This window comes from Rhinolophus ferrumequinum, chromosome X, assembly GCF_004115265.2.
Source record: "Rhinolophus ferrumequinum isolate MPI-CBG mRhiFer1 chromosome X, mRhiFer1_v1.p, whole genome shotgun sequence".
Lineage (NCBI taxonomy): Eukaryota > Metazoa > Chordata > Mammalia > Chiroptera > Rhinolophidae > Rhinolophus > Rhinolophus ferrumequinum.
The window spans coordinates 96,812,412-96,831,640 of NC_046284.1; the positions used below are offsets into that span (position 1 = coordinate 96,812,412).

Here is a 19,229-nt window from a genome sequence, read left to right on the forward strand (position 1 = left end):
GGGAAGATAGAGTAAATGTATTATCCTTTTTTTTTCCCAATAACTGTAACTAAATCTATATGTCTGAAAAGGGAAAAGAAGAAGGCAGACTGGCTAAGGACAACTTTGGAACTCAAGAAAGGACTAGGAAAAGGTCAACCTAGCAGACAGAAACTTAGACAGTAACTCCTCTACTCCAGCCAAACACCATAGGAAAAAACCTGTGGTCTTACACTCACCAGTGAAGGTCAAATGGAGGCCTACATCTTTACACTCATACGTACCAGGCTGTAACGAAGTGCCACAACCCTCGCGCCCCCCCACCGCCACTGGTGTCGGAAAAGGTTCAGTAGGTTGCAGGGCTCCCATATTCATCGCTGCTAGGTAGTAATAAGGCTCTGCTCCTCACACTGTCAGGGGAGACCAAATGGAAAGCCTGGACATCTCCTTAAACCCTGCAGTAACAAGACGCTCCTGCTCCTCCCAACTGAGGTGGTTGGAGAGACAGGACTTTCACTCCCTCTCACTCATGATGAGGACACCTTCCTTGTGGTGTCACTGGAAGCCATGTGAGGAACAAGAACCAGGCACTCGAGCCCTCCTGCCATAGCAATGTCAGTGGAAGCCGAGTGGGGAGCAGGAAGTCCCACCCCACCCAGCAGTATTAAACAGTCCCCCAGCACCTGAGTGTCAATGGAGGCCGAGTGGGAAACCTGGACTTCTATCCTCCCATGACAGTAACAAGTTGGTGTCCTGTCTTCTCCTGCTGGTGTGCTGTCATATGAAACCAACTAAAACAGAATACCAAAAATGTAGAAGTTTCAAATAAAAATCCTTCTTCATATCAATAACCAAAAGGATCTTAATTTGAATGAAAAAAAGACAATAAATATCAACACCAAGTTGGCTGAGCTATTAACAATGGTCTGACAAAGATTTTAAAGCAGCCATCTTCAATAAATAATAAAAGCTCCAACAAGTAATTATGAACATGTTTGAAACAATAGAGAGTATTATCAAAGAAACAGAAAGACACAGGAGAGAAATGGATGATATAAGAACCAAATAGAAATTTTAGAACTGAAAAACACAGAAACTGAAAAAGACAAACAAAAAATTGGATAGCACATAATATTCCAAACAATAGATACAAGAACTGGTGAATCCTTCCATCTTATATGCTAATTTTTATCACTAATGTTTTAGACTCATTAGCAACATCAACATGAGAAACTGAGCAACACCAGTAATTGAAATAGTATCGTCATTGATTCACATTTTTCAGTTTTACTATAAATGTACTCCTGCACTTTAGAAGTGAACCAATCCCAGTGTTTGCATCCAGTCCATTTTTAAAACACACACATAACTCAGAAATTAGGCATAATATTCAGAGAATAGGTTTAGCATTAAAAGAATAAAATATATAAGACCTATCATAATTGAAATATTATTCTCAGTAATATTCCAAAAGACGAAATAACAGTCACAAAAGCATACTCAATTCTACTTAAGACCAAGAAATACATTAGGAAAACTTTATTTCTTCAATGAAGGAAAACCCTTGATGGTAGAGGACGTCTTTGCCTCTATGTGTTTAGCATTTTCAAGGATAAAATTGCGCTGAAGAAGTGGCTTGCTGTTCGACGTCTTGTAAGTAGCATCAATTTTGGCTTTTACATTCTTTGGTGGCTCAATAACTTGAGGCAATCCATTGACAGCATACAAATCATATGTTTCCTTCGTCTGGAAACAAAGAAAGGGAGAAATTTTATACAAAATATACAGGGACTGAGAAAAACGTAGGAAAATGTTTACCAAATTTACACTTTCTCTCTTCTCCATGTAAGATATAAGAAAGGTATAAAACTGAAATGGCACCGATAATAAATAATTAACATGGAAATAAATTCAGGAAAGCATTTCGTTTTATGCATTGGAAACAATACCTTGCAAGATGAACTTATACATGAGAATTTACATGTGGCTCAGAACCGACTGGTAATATATGTCGAGCTTCTGTTTTTTAGATTATGAAAGTACATAATATAACTGTTTGAAATTACTGAGCACGGTGCCAAAAAGATTAATGAGAATCATAATCTAAATACAAGTCAGTACCACTTATACAGGGATTTATTTTAAAATCCTTAATTTCTTTTGAATATATGCACAGGATCACAATACTAAACTAGGCAGTCTAGCATTTTCTGCATGTTTGTGTTCATACGTACATAATTCCCATTGCTCTTGTAAAATTTCCTGATGCTACCTGTGTTCATCTAGGACTTATTCCTCACAGTAAGATTGTACCATGTATGTTCAGAAAACTTATTCAGGACAAATCCAGGCCTAGTGAATATGGCGGTAACATCAGGGTTTAATAACTATCAAAGAATGTTAAACGCAGGCATTTCTTGCACATCTGGAATGCCCTATTTTAATCATAATTGGCCCTTATTCCTAGTGTTCATAGTAACTATGTATTCAGCATCAATGAGTCAAACGTGGAACAAACCAAGAACTATACTGCAACTGGGTGAAATGACACTTTACTTCAATAAGGATGTTCAACTCGAAAAACAAAACTACATCTTGGTGATTGCGCATATGTCATTGTAAATTTTTACACTGCAAACGACCCGCTTCATGAGTACAAATGGATGAGCTACATAAGAGGCCTACACTCATGCCTGACACTTGGTACTCCTGAGTAAGCTATATGAAGGGATGTACACGCCCATCTGACACCTAGTGGTTATAAATGGGAACTACAGATAGTGGTTTGTACCTTTGCCCAACACATCTCCAAGACCCTTTGAAAATAATTACCTACACAGACACTATTTTTAAAGTCCTTAATGTTATTGTATGCATTAAAGATACAAATAATTTTGTAATAAATGATACTGATTGTATATATGTATATGAATGTAGTACATAATATATGTAATCCAAATATAAAATACATTTGTAAGAAGTTGTTCATGTCCTTTATTCCAACACTCTATATGGTAATAATGCTTATTTTATGAAAACTAAACATTATAGTTCTTATACCTATCGTTAACTTTTTTCAATCAAATTGTGAATAAAAATAATTATGCATTTATGGTTTTGAAAACATTGTAAAGATATACTTCTGTATTGTCTACACTCAATCTCCCCTTGAAAATATAAATTAAAAAGCAGAAGTTAAAATAATGTAAGAATAAATCAATACCTCCATGTTACTAATGCCTCATAGACTCAGTGTCGATTCTTACAAAAGAATGTCAAATTGATAACTATACTCCTCAACTATTTATTGAATTAAAAAAATATTTAAAATAAATATTTTTACGATTGTTTTAAAATTAAATTTATTGGGGTGACAATGGTTAGTAAAATTACATAGATTTCAAGTGCACAATTCTAATACATCATCTATAAATCCCATTGTGTGTTCACCACCCAGAGTCAGTTCTCCTTCCATCACCATATATTTGACCCCCTTTACCTTCTTCTATCACCCTCCTCTCTGCCCTTACCCTCTGGTAACCACTAAAGTGTTGTCTGTATCTATGAGGTTTTGTTTCTTTATTTGTTTGTCTTGTTCCTTTGTTGCTTACACAATGGAATACTATCCTGCCATACGATGAAATACTGCCATTTGCAACAACATGGATGGATCTTGAGATTATTATGCTAAGCGAAATAAGTCAGACAGAAAAAGTCGAGCGCTATATGACTTCACTCATATGTGGGATATAAAACAACTATTTTTTAAACAGATGGAATTTCCATATTTAGGTAACATATCTCTAGTCTGAAAGGGGATCAGCCAAAGCCAATGCCCTCATGGAACGAATGCCCAAGCTGTTTTAAAGGGCTTACACTTATGAATGGAAACTGATTATCCATTAGCAGATGTGGTCTGTGCCCACCCACATTCCCTGGCTGTTTTCATTCATTGCTTGCCCCAACTTCCAATTGCCAGTTCCTGTACTTCTTTGACTCTGTTTTTGAGAAATTGCAGAAGGCTGCTGTGCTGCCACAGGATGAACAATCCCTGGTAGCATTCCACAATCAATGACTAAACAGCGGTAGCGGGTGTATAAAAACCCCAACTCCCTGATCCCTTTGGGTGTAAATATTCTAGTGTGTTTCACATTATCTCCCAGAAAACTCCCACGGGATTAAATTTCAGGTGCCCACTGTGGTAGTTGTCTTGATAAAATGCCCTTTTTTGGTTTCCATTCCTTTCTGTCTCGTATCCTGGCTTCCCTACATCTGTTTCTTGAGATCACATAGCCATTATGCTACTTGGACTTAAGTACTTATTTCAGGATCCGCTTATGAGGAAACACAAACATATACATATGCCATTTCCCACAGTTTCATGACAATGATAGAATGATTCCTTTAAAAGCAATGCATTACATACAAAGTGGACAATTAAGTTTGTGAACTTGTTGCAACAATGTTGCTAACCCTAACCGTTTTTTTGAGATCAGAGGGCTTATTCATTATGAATTTGGATCAACTGGACAAAAAGTTAAACAAGTTTACTATTTGGAAGTGCTGAAAAGGCTGCATGAAAAAGTTAGACAAAAACGACCTGAACTTTTCACCAACAATTCCTGGCTCTTGCATCATGACAATGCACCTGCTCACACGGCACTGTCTGTGAGGGAGTTTTTAGCCAGTAAACAAATAACTGTATTAGAACACTCTCCCTACTCACCTGATCTGGCCCCCAGTGACTTCTTTCTTTGCCCGAAGATAAAGGAAATATTGAAAGGGAGACATTTTGATGATATTCAGGACATCAAGGGTAATACGACCACAGCTCTGATGGCCATTCCAGAAGAAGAGTTCCAAAACTGCTTTGAAGCGTGGATTAGGCACTGCTGTCGGTGCATAGCTTCCCAGGGGGAGTACGTCAAAGGTGACCATAGTGATATTCAGCAATGAGGTATGTAGTACTTTTTCTAGGATGAGTTGGTGAACTTAATTGTCTGACCTCATCGTATATATTACTTAAGTCTGGTTATGTCTCTAGTTGTAACAGGTCCAGCTATGTATATTACTTTTGCACAAACATTATATGTTTTGTCTTGGATAATTATGGTAGTTCTCACATTTTATATAAACTATTTAACAGTTATCACGTCCACCCTGAAAAGTGCTACTCTGAGTAGCACTGCTTTTTGTAACGGTCTGATCAAGTTAACTTAGTCTACCAAAGCTAGCTATATGCCTTGATTAATAGTGGCGAAAAGGCAGTTTTTAATAATTCTAAATATGGTTTAATTGAAAGGGAACTTATGAAACTTGCTAACATGGTTGTTGGTTTGTGTGGGCTAATATTTAACTAAACTGTTCTTAAAAATCCTCATTTTTATTTTCAAGCAGGGCACGATGAAGACCATATACTTCATATATATTACAAGCATCAGTTGAGTTAATGCTTGAAATTGACAGTTTCAAAAGATGATAATGTAAACAATAATTTTTTATTTCAATAATAAAATAACTTTAAAAATTTTTCACATTTATCATGGTGTTGTCATTAACAGCAGGGTTTTGGAGTCAGACAATGTTTGAGCCATGATTTCAAAATCATTGATTTGATATATGCAATAACGTCCATGAATCTCAAAGGCTTTACACTTGGCATAAAAAGCCAATTTCAAAAGGTTACATAGAGTACGATTCCATTTATATACTATTCTGGAAATTACAAAATCATAGAGATGGAGAAAAGATTAGTGGTTGCCAGGGGTAGAGAGGGAGTTATGGTGTTGAACCCGACTATCAAAGGGTTAACATGACATTGTTCCTCTGTCATGATGAAAGAGTTCTCTTATCTCAGTTGTGACTGTAGTTATACACATGTATACATTGGTTCAAATTGCCTAGAACCACACATAGACACACACACACACACACACACACACACACACACACACACAAATGCATGTGAAAAATGCTGAAAATGGAAGAGGGTTTGTAGCCTAGTTAACAGTATTTTATCAATGTCAATTTCCTGGTTTTGATATTTTACTACAACTATATCAGATGTCACTATTGGAAAGAAAGCAGGGAGGATTCTCAGGACTCTATGTATTATTTTTGCAATTTCTTGTAAGTCTATATATATATTTTTAAGTTAAAGAAATATGAGATTTATGAGTCAATTGGTAATTTGAACACTAAATATATATTTTATATGTGCTGATATTAGGGAATTGCTCATTTTTAGATGTGATAATGGTATCATGGCTATAAATTTTGTCTTTTAGAGATTAATAGAAAATATTTGCAGATACTAAGATGTCTGGAATTTTCTTGAAAATAATATGGAAGGTGGGGAAGGAGGTGAGAATATACTTGAAGCAGAATTGGATATGAGTTGATAACTGTTCATATTGGATGATTAGTGTGTGGAGATTAATTATTCTCTCTATTTCTACACATATTTGGAATTTTGAATAAACAGAGAAATCAACAAAATGGTGATTGCTTAAACACACTTCAATTTCCCCCACATAAGTTTTATCAAACTGTACCACTTGAGACTAAATGAAAATGTCATATTGTGAGTTGATGTCATATACCAATTTTTCTGTCACAAAAACCCACCAATTCTGCTGCCAGTGATTGAACTGTCAAATCAACACAGGCACAGATTTACTTGGCAAAGTCTCCTAAGTAGTTAATTTTAGAAATGTCCAGTGTACGCTAGATAAAATAAACACCATTGTAATCTATAAATCTATTTTTAAAGATATCCCCTTAGATTAAAAGTATGCCATTATTTCTTAAGAAGCAGGTAAACCCACATGATCATTTTAAATCAAGTATCAATGCAGCAAAGGCTATGTGCAGCAAGACTCCAGAGGCTTTATATTTTTATTATCTGAGTTGTCAGAACTGAGACAGATGAAAATTGTAAGTAATTTTCTCAAGCAATACTCAACTTTACTCTTTCCTCTACTCATTAAAGCAGTAACAACACATTTTTCAGCACATGGAATTGCCTGATTAGTGTCTGATTTAGAACTCTAGTGATCACTCTGGCATCAGCAGTTGTGTCATGAAACACGACTACATGTCCTTTGTGCCTACGCTACTAAAACAGAGTGGCGTTTTTTTCATAAATAATTTCAAAGTTGTCTTTAGCCTAAATGTTCTTAGTAAAATATTTTTGTGAAACTTTATGGAGAAGTTTTGCTTACTGGATACATTTTTTTCAAAATTTGTTTTTACCTTAACTCTTAATGAAATGATCACTTTAACAGACTAATGGCCCATTTTACATTGTGTCTTTTTCAATTCAAAATAAATTTTATCCTTTGTTTAATTTTCTTCATTTAGACTTTAACATTTTAACAATACTTCATGCCTTCATTAAAGGTTTCAAAAATCTCTATCTCAAATCACTTAACATCCTCAAATAGGTTATTAGAGAAAATATTATGTTAATATACAAATCACTTTATAGTCAGTATTTGTCTCTTCCATGTTTCCTTAATATGGAAGGGAAATCATTTCTTACTTTCCACTGGTGATGACAACCTTTTTATTATAGTCCATATTTAAAAGTTCTTTACTGGACAAAAGGAAATAAAAATAAGAGCAGTTGAAATACGTTGACTTTTGCAAGATAATGTTACAATTCTTTATCTGTGATCATTGGGTGAAACCTTTTCTCCCTCATTCATTTAATGTCTTTAGTGACATCAAACATCCTTGACTACTGCTTCTGTAGAACTCACCTGTATTACCAATGTTGCTTTGTATTTCCTATTGACTATTCGGGGTTTAAAACCCACAACGATGTAGATCGTATCGGTGTCACAAGGAGGAAATTCTCCAGACTGAGGTCTTACAAAAAACTCAGGATCACTGCCAGGTAGGAAGGATGCAGTGAAGTGCTCAGCATATCTGGAACAAAAATATAAATATCATCTTTAAATTGTATCATTACCCTGTCTTCTTTGTGAGAACTTAATGGATAGAGTTTATAACCTGCTGTATCAGACTATAGTTAAACACCAATGCTGCCATGCAGCTATGAGTCTGATACTTGTTACCGTACGGAATGCTTACAGAATAGCGAGGAGGCATTTTAAAAATGACTAAAAAGTGTCATTTTTCCCAGTGTGACAAAACTGAATTTTAAGGATTTTTTCAATATATATATATACTATATATATATTACATATATATATATATTACATATATACATATATATACACATATACATAGTGTACAAACAATAAATTGCTTTTCCCTATATAAATTGGAATAACTCAATATCTTAAATGAAAATTCAACCATTTGTAAATAAATTCATATCTAAAATGCCATTACAAAGCCTTTGTTTTTACTACTATTCCAATGTGATATTTGCTCACTCTCCCTTAGTTTTCTACTTGTGAAGTGAGATGAAAGTACTTTACAGGTTCATTAAAGATACTTGGGCCTGAAGATGGGTTGCTATGATCTGAAGTGAACTGACTGACATTCAAGCCTCAAGTGACCATCTTCATGTCAAGGTTGATTGCATTTGAGATGAAGGCTGTGAAGGAAGTTGAGGGACTTCTTGGTAGAATAAAGCAGGAGAGAGGCACAGTACATGGGAGGTTGTAAGCGAGGGATTTAAAATCCAAACTGACAGTGGAGATTAAGATAGAAGGTAAAGAACAGTTCCCTAGAACAGATTGACAAGTGAAACATAGAAGAAGAGATGGGGGCTTCCGGTTGGGACTTACTCATCCATTCAGCAAATGTGTATTGAGTATCATGGCAGAGGGTTTGTAAAAGCGGACTATGGATCTGGATGGCCTGGATTGGAATTCTAGCTCTATCTAGGTACATGACTTCAGGCTATGTACTTAGCCTTTTTGTATCTCAGTTTTCATATTTGTTAAAGGAAGTTAATTCCTATAAAGTCATTAAATCAGTGCCTGACATGTGGAGAGTGCTCTGTGAAGATTAATCAATATTAATATAGTAATCGTTATGATGTTGTTTTGAAACATTTTATTACCAGTGCTAGGCAAAGCTGTCTGATCCAATTCTGAACAAAGTCCAGTACTGGAAATACAAAAAACATAAGAGAAATCACAAGGAAATAAAACCTATATATTGCCTAAGGGATATATATACGCACCTGTACCTACCTGGCTGGGAAGATGAGGCACATGCATAAAAAGAAACACAACAATAACACAGTGCTATAGGAGTTTAAGTTTTGACTGGTCAAGTAAGATTTTACTGTTATGAGAGGAACAAAGAGTAGAATTTAGAAAAGTTGGAGAGGCGAAAAGGAAGGCATTTTAAAAGCAGAAAGAAAATGAAGACAAGTGAGAAGGAGTACTGGATAAGACAGGCTCTGAGAATAGTGACTTTTCCCCATAAGACTGAAGAAGATCTGTTTTAGACAACAGAAGGAGGAACTCTGGAGGTCTGAGTAGGCTGGGATCATAAACAGCATATATAATGTAGATGCCACCTTAGGTCAAATGCTTTTGATAAAGGAAGTTACATGTTAATAACATTGTTTTAAGGAGATTGGTTTTACTACAATGTATAAAATGAATTGGAATGAAAGGTAATTGCAATAGCTCAAACATGAAGTAAAAACCATCTGAAGTAGAATGGTATTAGTGAGATAAAATACATATAAGAATTAAGAGCGGCAGATGGTAACAACGTTGTATATAACTAAAAAAATATTATTTGGGGTGTTTATTTCCAACTTTTTTGTGTGCCAATATTGCATTTGAGGAAATTATTGGTTACAAGGAAATCAGTTGAAACTATTTCACTAGCTCTGAAAAACTTTTTGAATGCAATAAATCAATTTACATGTAAACCAAAGTATCTACTCACTTAAAATATCTTTGGAAGTTGTTGAGTAAGACTACGACAGTTTCAAGATGGCTAAGTGAGACCAAGACCTAACCAATGGGAGAGCTCGGTGATTATACATTTAACTGTCCATCATTCATTTGGAACTAAGTATATGGAAAGCATTCAGGCATGCCTGCTACCTTTGTAAAGTTAATTTCTATGGTACATACAGGGACCAGCATGAGCCATCATGAAACGCACGAAGGCAAGTCATTTGTTTTAGAAAAGAAAACCAGTAAGTTAAGTGTTGCCTTCCTATATTCCACTTCTCAGGTCCTGTACAGCGTAAGTGGGGAATGTGCTCACTATGACCCAGTAACATGAAACCCTTCATTCTCCATTCATCAAAGCTTAACTTTCTGTGTTCAGTAGGTCATCTCTCATTAACAAGGGATCTGACCTACACAGGCCCTATAGTAAAGAAAATCAGAGTAATTACTATTAGACCCTAGTCAGCACTTTAAATACAGAATTTCAGTGAGCATTTATATGCAACTATAGTGTAATTAAAAAAATGTGTACAGGATTCAGTTCCAGTTGACTGGGTTAGGTTAACAAATACTTTCCCCCAAAAAGCAACTATAAAATAGGCGGACAAACTATTAAAAATAACCATTTCAGCATTCTGGAAACTGATCAAATGTATACAACAGACTGAGAGATGCTTATTCATGAAAATTGCAGAACTTCAGATACAAATAGTATAAGAAGTCACGAGCAAAAGTATATATATTGGAATTCGAGTTTCTGCTTCTGTATGTAAGGAGCTTAGAAATCACCTCTCCATTCTAACAAGTAAAAAGCTAAACAGATGGAAAAAAAAATCAACAAATCTTCTTGGATCCAAAAGAGAGGGAAAGGAACATGGCAAACTACTGATCTCAAGGTTAGACAGAAAGGCAAATGCAGAGAGGCACAGTTTACTGGAGCAGAGACCCACAACTGGAAACCACCACAGGAACCAGCACCAGGATACGAAAATCTGAACCGTAATTGACTAACTGTTGAGGTTCCATGCAGACAAGTCTGAGAATTAAAAACTCCAGGGGACCCAGTCGTAGGGAGGCCCCACGATATTGTAAGATTTACCTCCACTAGCTTGAGCATATCCCCAGAGTAAATACCAGAGAAAAACATCTTCATGCTTCCTGCAGTGAGAGGGGAAAAGGAACCATTTTGAAATACCCCAGAGCACTGTTCTTAACAAGGTCAGCCCTCAGGGGAAACCAGTTAATCAGAGCCTAACCTGCTGAAGTATTATCAGAGCCTAACTGACCTGAGGAATGGCAATACCCAACTCCAGCCCAATCTAGCCATGCTGTCCCACCTAAGGGGCGAGAAAAACTGAAAAACACTTGTGAAGTTCACAGTCCAGAGGTATAAGATCACTAAATGACTGAGACCTAATCATAGGACTCTACAACTCTTCCCCTCTTCCCACACCACATGATCATGCCACTAGAGGTACTTGACAGCAGTTCCTTCTACCAAGTATGACATGTCTGGCTATCAATAAAGTATTTCAAAATACACCAAAAGGCAAAAAACACAATTTGAAGAGACAGAGCAAACATCAGCAGATATGGTAGACAGCATGCAAGAACAGATGGGTGGGTAATATAAGCAGAGAGATGCGAATCCTAAGAAAGAAACACAAAGGAATGCTTGAGGAAAAAAAAAACCCACTATCAGAAATGAAGACTGTCTTTGATGGGTTTGTTAGTAGACTGGACAAGGCTGAGGAAAGAATCACTGAGCTAGAGGATATATCAATAGAATCCTTGAAAACTAAAAAGCAAAGAGAACAAAGACTGAAAAGAAAGAACAGAATATTCAAGAACTGTGAGACAACTACAAATGATGTAACATACATGTAATGGGGATACCAGAAAAAGGAAGAGAGCAAAGAACAGAAGAAATATTTGAAACAATAATGACTAAGAATTGCCCCAGATTAATGACAGACATGAAACCACAGATGCAGGAAGCTGAGAGAACACAAAGCAAGACAAATGTCCAAAAAAAAAAAAAAAAAAAAAAAAAAAAATCCCCAAAACCAAAAAACAAAACTACATCTAGGCATATCATTTTTAAATTAGAGAAGCCAGAGGGGGAAAAAAACACCTTACACATAGATGAACAAACATAAAAATTACATCTGACTTCTCAGAAGCCATACAAGCAAGAGAGTAGAGTGAAATATTTAAAATTTTGAGAGAAAACAAAACAAAACAAAAAACCCCAGTAACCTAGAATTCTGTACCCTGTAGAAACATCCTTCAAAAGTGAAGGAGAAATAAAGAGTTCCTCAGACAAACAAAAATGGAAAGAATTTGTAGCCTGTAGACCTACCTTGCAAGAAATGTTAAAAGTTTTATAGAGAAAAGAAAAATACTACAGGTCAGAAACATGGATCTATATAAAGAAAGGAAAATCATGGAAAAAAGAATAAGTAAAGGTAAAATTTTAAAAAGTATATTTTTATTATTCTTAATTTATCTAACATAACAGTTTGTTCAAGGCATAATAGCAATAATACTTCGGATATGTATCATTATGTGTGCATATGTATGCTTATATATACTTAATATGTAAGTGAAATGAATGACAGCAGTGAAACAAGGGCCAGGAGGACGAACTTAGGATCATTTTGTTATTAAATGTACTCACATTACCTGTGAAGTGTGTAAGTGTCATTTGAAAGTGTAATTGAATTACTTATATATATATATATATATTGCAAACTCTGGGGCAACCACTAAAAAAAAGTAAAAGAAGAAATATATGTAAAAAAAAAAAAAAGAAAATGGGCTCATAAGATTTTCAATTAAAATCATGTAAAGCAGAAAAAGAATGGAAGACAAAAATAAGTACAAAGGATAAGGGCAACAAATAAAAACAGTAATGAATATGGTAGATATTCCAATCCAGCTGTATCAATAATCACTTCAAATGTCAATGGTCTAAATACACCAGTTAAAAGATTATCAGAGTTGATCAAAAAACACGATCCAACTAGATTTATCGGGGTGATTACTTTGTAAGTTATATGTCTAATCACTATGCTGTACATCTGAAACTAATATATGTCAAGCATAATTGAAAAAATAAAATTAATATCCTTAAAACGACCCAACTACATGTTGTCTACAAGAAACCCACTTTCAATATGAAGACACATATAGATTAAAAGTAAAGGGATGGATAAAAATACACCATGCTAACACTAATCAGAAGAAAGCAGGAATGACTATACGGATTTCAGACAAAGGAGCAAATACAATGGAGCAGAGACAGTCTCTTCAAAAAAATGGTGCTGGAACAACTAGACAATCACATGCAAAAAACATTAATCTAGACACAGACTTAATTACACTCTTCTCAAAAACTAACTCAAAATGTATAGTAAACTTAAATGTAAAACACAAAACTATGAAACTCCTAGAACTTAACATAAGAGAAAACTAAGATGATCTTGGGTGTGGTGATGCCTTATTAGGTACAATAGCAAAGACTCTATTCATGAAAGAAATAATCAATAAACAGAACTCTGTGAAGGATAATATCAACACCCACAGACTGGGAGAAAATGTTTACAAATGACACATCTGATAACAGACTGTTATCCAAAACATACAATGAACTCTTAAAACTCAACAATAAGAAAACCAACAGCCCATTTAAAAAAAATGGGCCAAAGACTGTATCAGATACCTCAGCAAAGACATACAGAAAGCAAGTAAGCATCTGAAAAGATGCATCACATCATATGTCATCAGGAAAATGGAAACTGAAACTAAAATGAGGTATTATTATACTTCTATTTGAGTAGTCAAAATCTAGAACACTGACACCATCAAATGTTTGTGAGGATGTGGAATAACAGGAACACTCATTCATTGTTGTTGGGTACAACCGCTTTGTAAGACCATTTGGTGATTTCTTACAGAACTAAATATCCTCTTACCATAGGATCCAGCAGCTGTGCTATTTGGTATTTACCCAAAAGAATTGAAAGTTTTATATCCACACTAAAACCTGCACCTAGATGCTTACTTATGTCAGCTTTATTTATAATTGCCCAAACTTGTAAGCAGCCAAGGTGTCCTTCAGTGGGTGAGGGGATAAATCGTGATGCATCCAGGCAGTGGAATATTATGCAATGCGAAAAAGAAATGAGCGATCAAGACATGGAGAAGCCTCAAGTAATTATTACTAAGGAAAAGAGGCAAATCTGAAAAGGCTACATACTGTATGATCCCAATTATATGATATTCTGGAAAAGACAAAACCATGGAGAAAGTAGAAAGATCAGTGGTTGCCAGGGGTGGGAAAGAGAGATGAATAGGGAGAGCACTGAGGATTTTTAGGGCAGTGAAAATATTTTGTATGATATAATCATGGTTATATGACATGCTTTTCTGCAAACCCATAAAATGTACAACACCAAGAGTGAACCGTAAGGTAAACTGTGGACTTTGGGTGGTTATGATGTGTCAACGTAGGTTCATTCTGGTGAGTGATCTTGATAATGGTGGAGGCTATCTATGTTTGTGTGGGGCAGGGGATGTAAGAAAAACCTCTGTACCTTCCTGTCACTTTTGTTGTAAACCTAAAGTTGCTGTAAAAAAATAAAGTTTAAAAACTGACATATTGGGGCCGGCCCGGTAGCTCAGGCGATTAGAGCTCCATTCTCCTAACTCCGAAGGCTGCCAGTTCGATTCCCACATGGGCCAGTGGGCTCTCAACCACAAGGCTGCCAGTTCAATTCCTTGAGTCCCACAAGGGATGGTGGACTCTGCCCCCTGCAACTAAGATTGAACACAACATCTTGAGCTGAGCTGCCGCTGAGCTCCTGGATGGTTCAATTGGTTGGAGAGCGTCCTCTCAACCACAAGGCTGCCGGTTTGACTTCCGCAAGGGATGGTGGGCTGCGCCCCCTGCAAGTAGCAACAGCAACTGGACCTGGAGCTGAGCTGCGCCCTCCACAACTAAGACTAAAAGGACAACAACTTGAAGCTGAACAGCACCCTCCACAACTAAGATTGAAAGGACAACAACTTGACTTGGAAAAAAGTCCTGGAAGTACACACTGTTCCCCAATAAAGTCCTGTTCCCCTTCCCCAATAAAATCTTGAAGAAAAAAAAACCTGACATATTGAATGATTTTATTTATATGAAATATCCGTAAAAAATATTACAGAGACACAGAGCAAATCAGTCACTGGTTTTCTGAGACTGGGGGTGGGAGTGGGGGTTGACTCAAAAGGGGCTTGAGGGAAATTTGGGTAGAGATGGAAAGTAATAAACCTGGAATGTGGTTATGATAGAAAATTCTATAAAGTTTCAAAAAAAGTATTGAAACATACACAATGGGAGAGTTTTATGGTATGCACATTATACCTCAAAAACAGCTGTAAAAATGTATTTCACATGTGAGGTAGGGGAAAGTATTGCGGTCACATTGCCTATGTTATCACAAGTATAACAAAGATAGCTATGGTTGAGCAGAACCGTAATACAGAAAATAGAATCAGTGTAAGTAACCCCAATCATCTGCTTAGTTAAACCACTTGATAACCCCAAACCATTAAAATTTACTGAGAAACATTCCATCTATCTTTGAAAAAAATACATTAAAACATCTTTTGAAAAACAAATAGAAATATTATCTTCAATTTCAATATCTAATTATTTACTTTTGCTTCTTGTTGTTGTTTTTTTTTTTTTGGTCTTCATTTGTAGACCGTATTTCAAGATTTTAAATAAAAATTATCAAATATATAAAGCTTTGATTCATAGAAGCACTACTGGCTTAACCAGCGTAAGATGACATACTAGACTTTTATATTTTAAATTTTGTTTTCCAGTTCAGCACACATTACATTCACAAAACCAGTTACATACTCTTGCTTGATATATATTACCTTTCCCTACTTATCAGCGGGAAGTCAACAGTTGCTTCTTTAAATAAACCAGCCCCCTCAATATTGATGACATCATACAAATCAGGCTCTGTAGCAACCAATGTTACTGGAAACTCCCAGATCCCATCTGTTATGCACTCTACTTTCAGTGTAATTTGAGACCTTTGAATAGAAAAAGAGATTATAAAGCATACTACAGGGAAACAAGCAAAGAAAATACAATACGGTAAATCAATATCTAAGGTGAAAATGTAAGCAAACCTTGTAGTTTCAATAAAAACACTAGGAACTTAATTCTTTAAAAAGGTACATGACTTAATTACACTTTAGGAATAATTTTTAGATCACAGGTTATATTATCATTCTCCTTTTGAGGCAATTATTTTGTAGCACATCTTACTTACACTCTAGTTATTTACTAAGAACCAATACCATATGCAGAATCGACTGCACATTTTCTGTAACCAGCATCGAATATCAAAATATGGAAGAATCTAAGGGGTGGAGGACCCAAGTGATTATGGACACAAGTGTTATTCTAATAGATATTACATATGGGGATTGTCTGTTCAAAATGAAACACTATGAAAAAGTTTTTCAACCCTTGCTTCACAGAGAAAAATTATATTTTCTGTGAACACTTAACAAAGCCCCATAAAATCGACTTAAATCGAAACCTTTAAAAATTAAATTATAATTGATAAAGACCACAAATGCCTTACACAATAACATAATTGCATGGCAGTTGAATTAATGAAGAGAGTAGAGATAGCCTTTCAAAGCCTTTGGCTATGAAGATGAGTGGAGACATAGGGTAGTAGCTGAATTTGAGGAATGGTTACCTGTTCGCTTGCTTAGGATTGTGGAAATGACTCAAACATGTAACGGTGTGGTTGCAATATCATATGTCACGTTGGATCAAGAAATCACAATCCTCTTATGTAAAACTGACAGGAAGAACAGTTCTGGGATCTCTGATCCTCTTTAGATCAGACTGTAAAATTATTCGACCATTTGGGGAGCAAGTGAACAATCTCTTACCGAATTTGAAAGCTGCACAGCCTAAACCAGCAATTTCACTATTAGTAATTTCTCCTGGAGATATGCCTCAAAGACTCAAGAAGCAATATGTATGTATAAGGATGTTCACTGCCGCATTATTTATACTATCAAAAAACTGGTGCCAAAATTTTAAAAAAAGATTCCATCAATAGAGTGCTGGTAACAATAAAGTATACTGCACTGAAACGGTAGAATACTGTGCAGTATAATTTAGGCCATGACCACTGATATATCTTATTAAACATACTCGTATATGCAAAATGTAAACCCTACACTTATACCTCTCTCATATTCTCCTATCTTAGTAAATGAAACTATATTCCTCTCGGCACTATTTCAAGAGCACTATTTCAATAACTAGTCTTCCTCCTACTCTTGCCATCTTCCAAGGAGGAAAGGACTTACATAATTTCGAGCTATTGTTTTATTTTGTTTTTTGTTATTTAACTCTGTAGCTACCTATGAACCATCGCAAATGAATTTGGAGCAAGGGATGGCAGAAGTAAACGAATATGCACATATATGCACAAAACAGAGTTGCTAAACCACATCAGATTGTCACTCAGCACTTACAGAATTTTATGAATCATGTGCCTAAGCTGTCCTAAATCAGTTACCCCAAATTTATCCTTCAGTCATTTCCAATTGTTTCCAGCATAAAAGACAAATTCATAACCTCAAGACCCTATGTGATCAGATCCTGGCCAAACTCTCCAACCTTACTTACTCCTGTGCTCACTGCGTTAGAGAAACACTGGCCTCCTTACTATTCAGTATTCATGCCAAACGTTCTCCTGTCCCATGGCCTCTGCATTTATTATTTGCTCTGTCTCAAATACTCTTCCAAGCTCTTATCCCTACGGTCTTTGTTCAGACATCATCTCTTCATGTAATCTTACCTGTTCACATATCTAAAGTACATCCTTCATAGTTCTCTAATTCCCCTTATTTATTTCCTTCTCAGGACAATCTTAAATGTTACTGTTTACTTACACATTTAATTCTCTCACATATTAATTACTTACTAGGCTACATAAACCAAAAATTCAGGGATTTTGTCACTCTTGCAGATGCTAAATGATTTTTGAATAAATGAATGAACATGTTCAAATAAACAACATTGACTAATTTCATTCAGCAGGACAGTTATTTGTGTTAGTGGGAAGCTACTGAGTCAAACTGTTTGGTACACATGGTGAGGAGGACTACTCAATTTCTGGGATGACCATCTGAATCATTTTACGGTCAATACTGTGGATTCCTAACAATGTACATATATGAATTTCTTACTCCAACTTGTTTCCCCCCAAACTCTGTGAAATAGAACTTTGGGTTCTCATTCTAGCCATCTCTTCAGCAGGTGAAAAGTTCCAGGAAAAAGTTGAGCTAAGATAATTACTATTTCTAAAGACACCCTAAGACAAATGATATCTATCATTTCTCTATGAAAAAAAAAGTTTACACCTGTGCTGTTAGAATCATCAGACTGATTCATGACAATATTAACAATTGCTCTCTTAAGTTTTTGTATTGGACCCTTGATTTTTATTTAAAGAAAAGTTCAAGACCTTTAGGAATAACATTCTTGGTTTTCTGTTTTTTTTCTTTGTAAAACCACCACCTAGGGCCCTGGACATTATTTTTATTATGTATAGCACTATTCTGCAGAAAGGATGGATGCTAAAAATTACCCTGTATTTATTGTTGTAAAATAATATTACATTTTCATTTTACCAAAACACGAAAAATTTGTTTTCCTTTTTACCTTGCTAATCAGGAAGAGAAGAATTTAATACTTATTTTAATGATCTAGTTAAAGCATGGTTTGGGTAAATTTTTTTTTCTTCTTTTTTCATAGTTTAGAGCTATTGATTTTATTTTAGTTTTTTCTCATTTAACTGTACGTCTTGCAGTGAATCATACCAAATATATATGGAAGGAAGAATGACAAAAGTAAATGAATTTATAAACATATACACAAATAGAATTATTAAACTACATCAGGATATCATATAACACTCACAAAAATTTATGAATCATGCATACAAGTTGTCCTAAATCAAATATTCTCAAATATTCACCAAGATGCTCAAAACCCACAAAATTTAAATGAGTATAAATTCACATTGGTTCTGCTCATAATCACTAATGATAACATTCTTTCCTTCTGGTGGTTGCTGGCAATTTCCATATCACTCAATTAACACAATACAAAGCTAAATGTGTAACAATATTAACAAATAAACAGGAAACTATGAAAACGAAAGAGTCGTTAAAAGAGGGTAATATCACTGTTTACAGTGTACTTTCTCCTTGCAGCTTGATTTTATTACTGCTTCCTGAAGATGACTCTGG

General features: G+C 35.3%; 1 protein-coding gene across 1 annotated transcript in view; it reads right to left on the reverse strand.

Annotated features, from left to right (window-relative positions):
• Positions 1–1,518: 1,518 nt before the first annotated feature.
• The window catches only part of CFAP47 (cilia and flagella associated protein 47), a 374,965-nt gene continuing 357,254 nt past the window's right edge, over positions 1,519–19,229 (reverse strand). Inside the window, exons 62-64 of the mRNA XM_033099951.1 lie at positions 15,813–15,974; positions 7,743–7,911; positions 1,519–1,725 (exon numbers count right to left, since the gene is read on the reverse strand). Of these exons, the coding sequence (XP_032955842.1) occupies positions 1,519–1,725; positions 7,743–7,911; positions 15,813–15,974 (538 nt within the window). The remainder of the gene's footprint in view (positions 1,726–7,742; positions 7,912–15,812; positions 15,975–19,229) is intronic.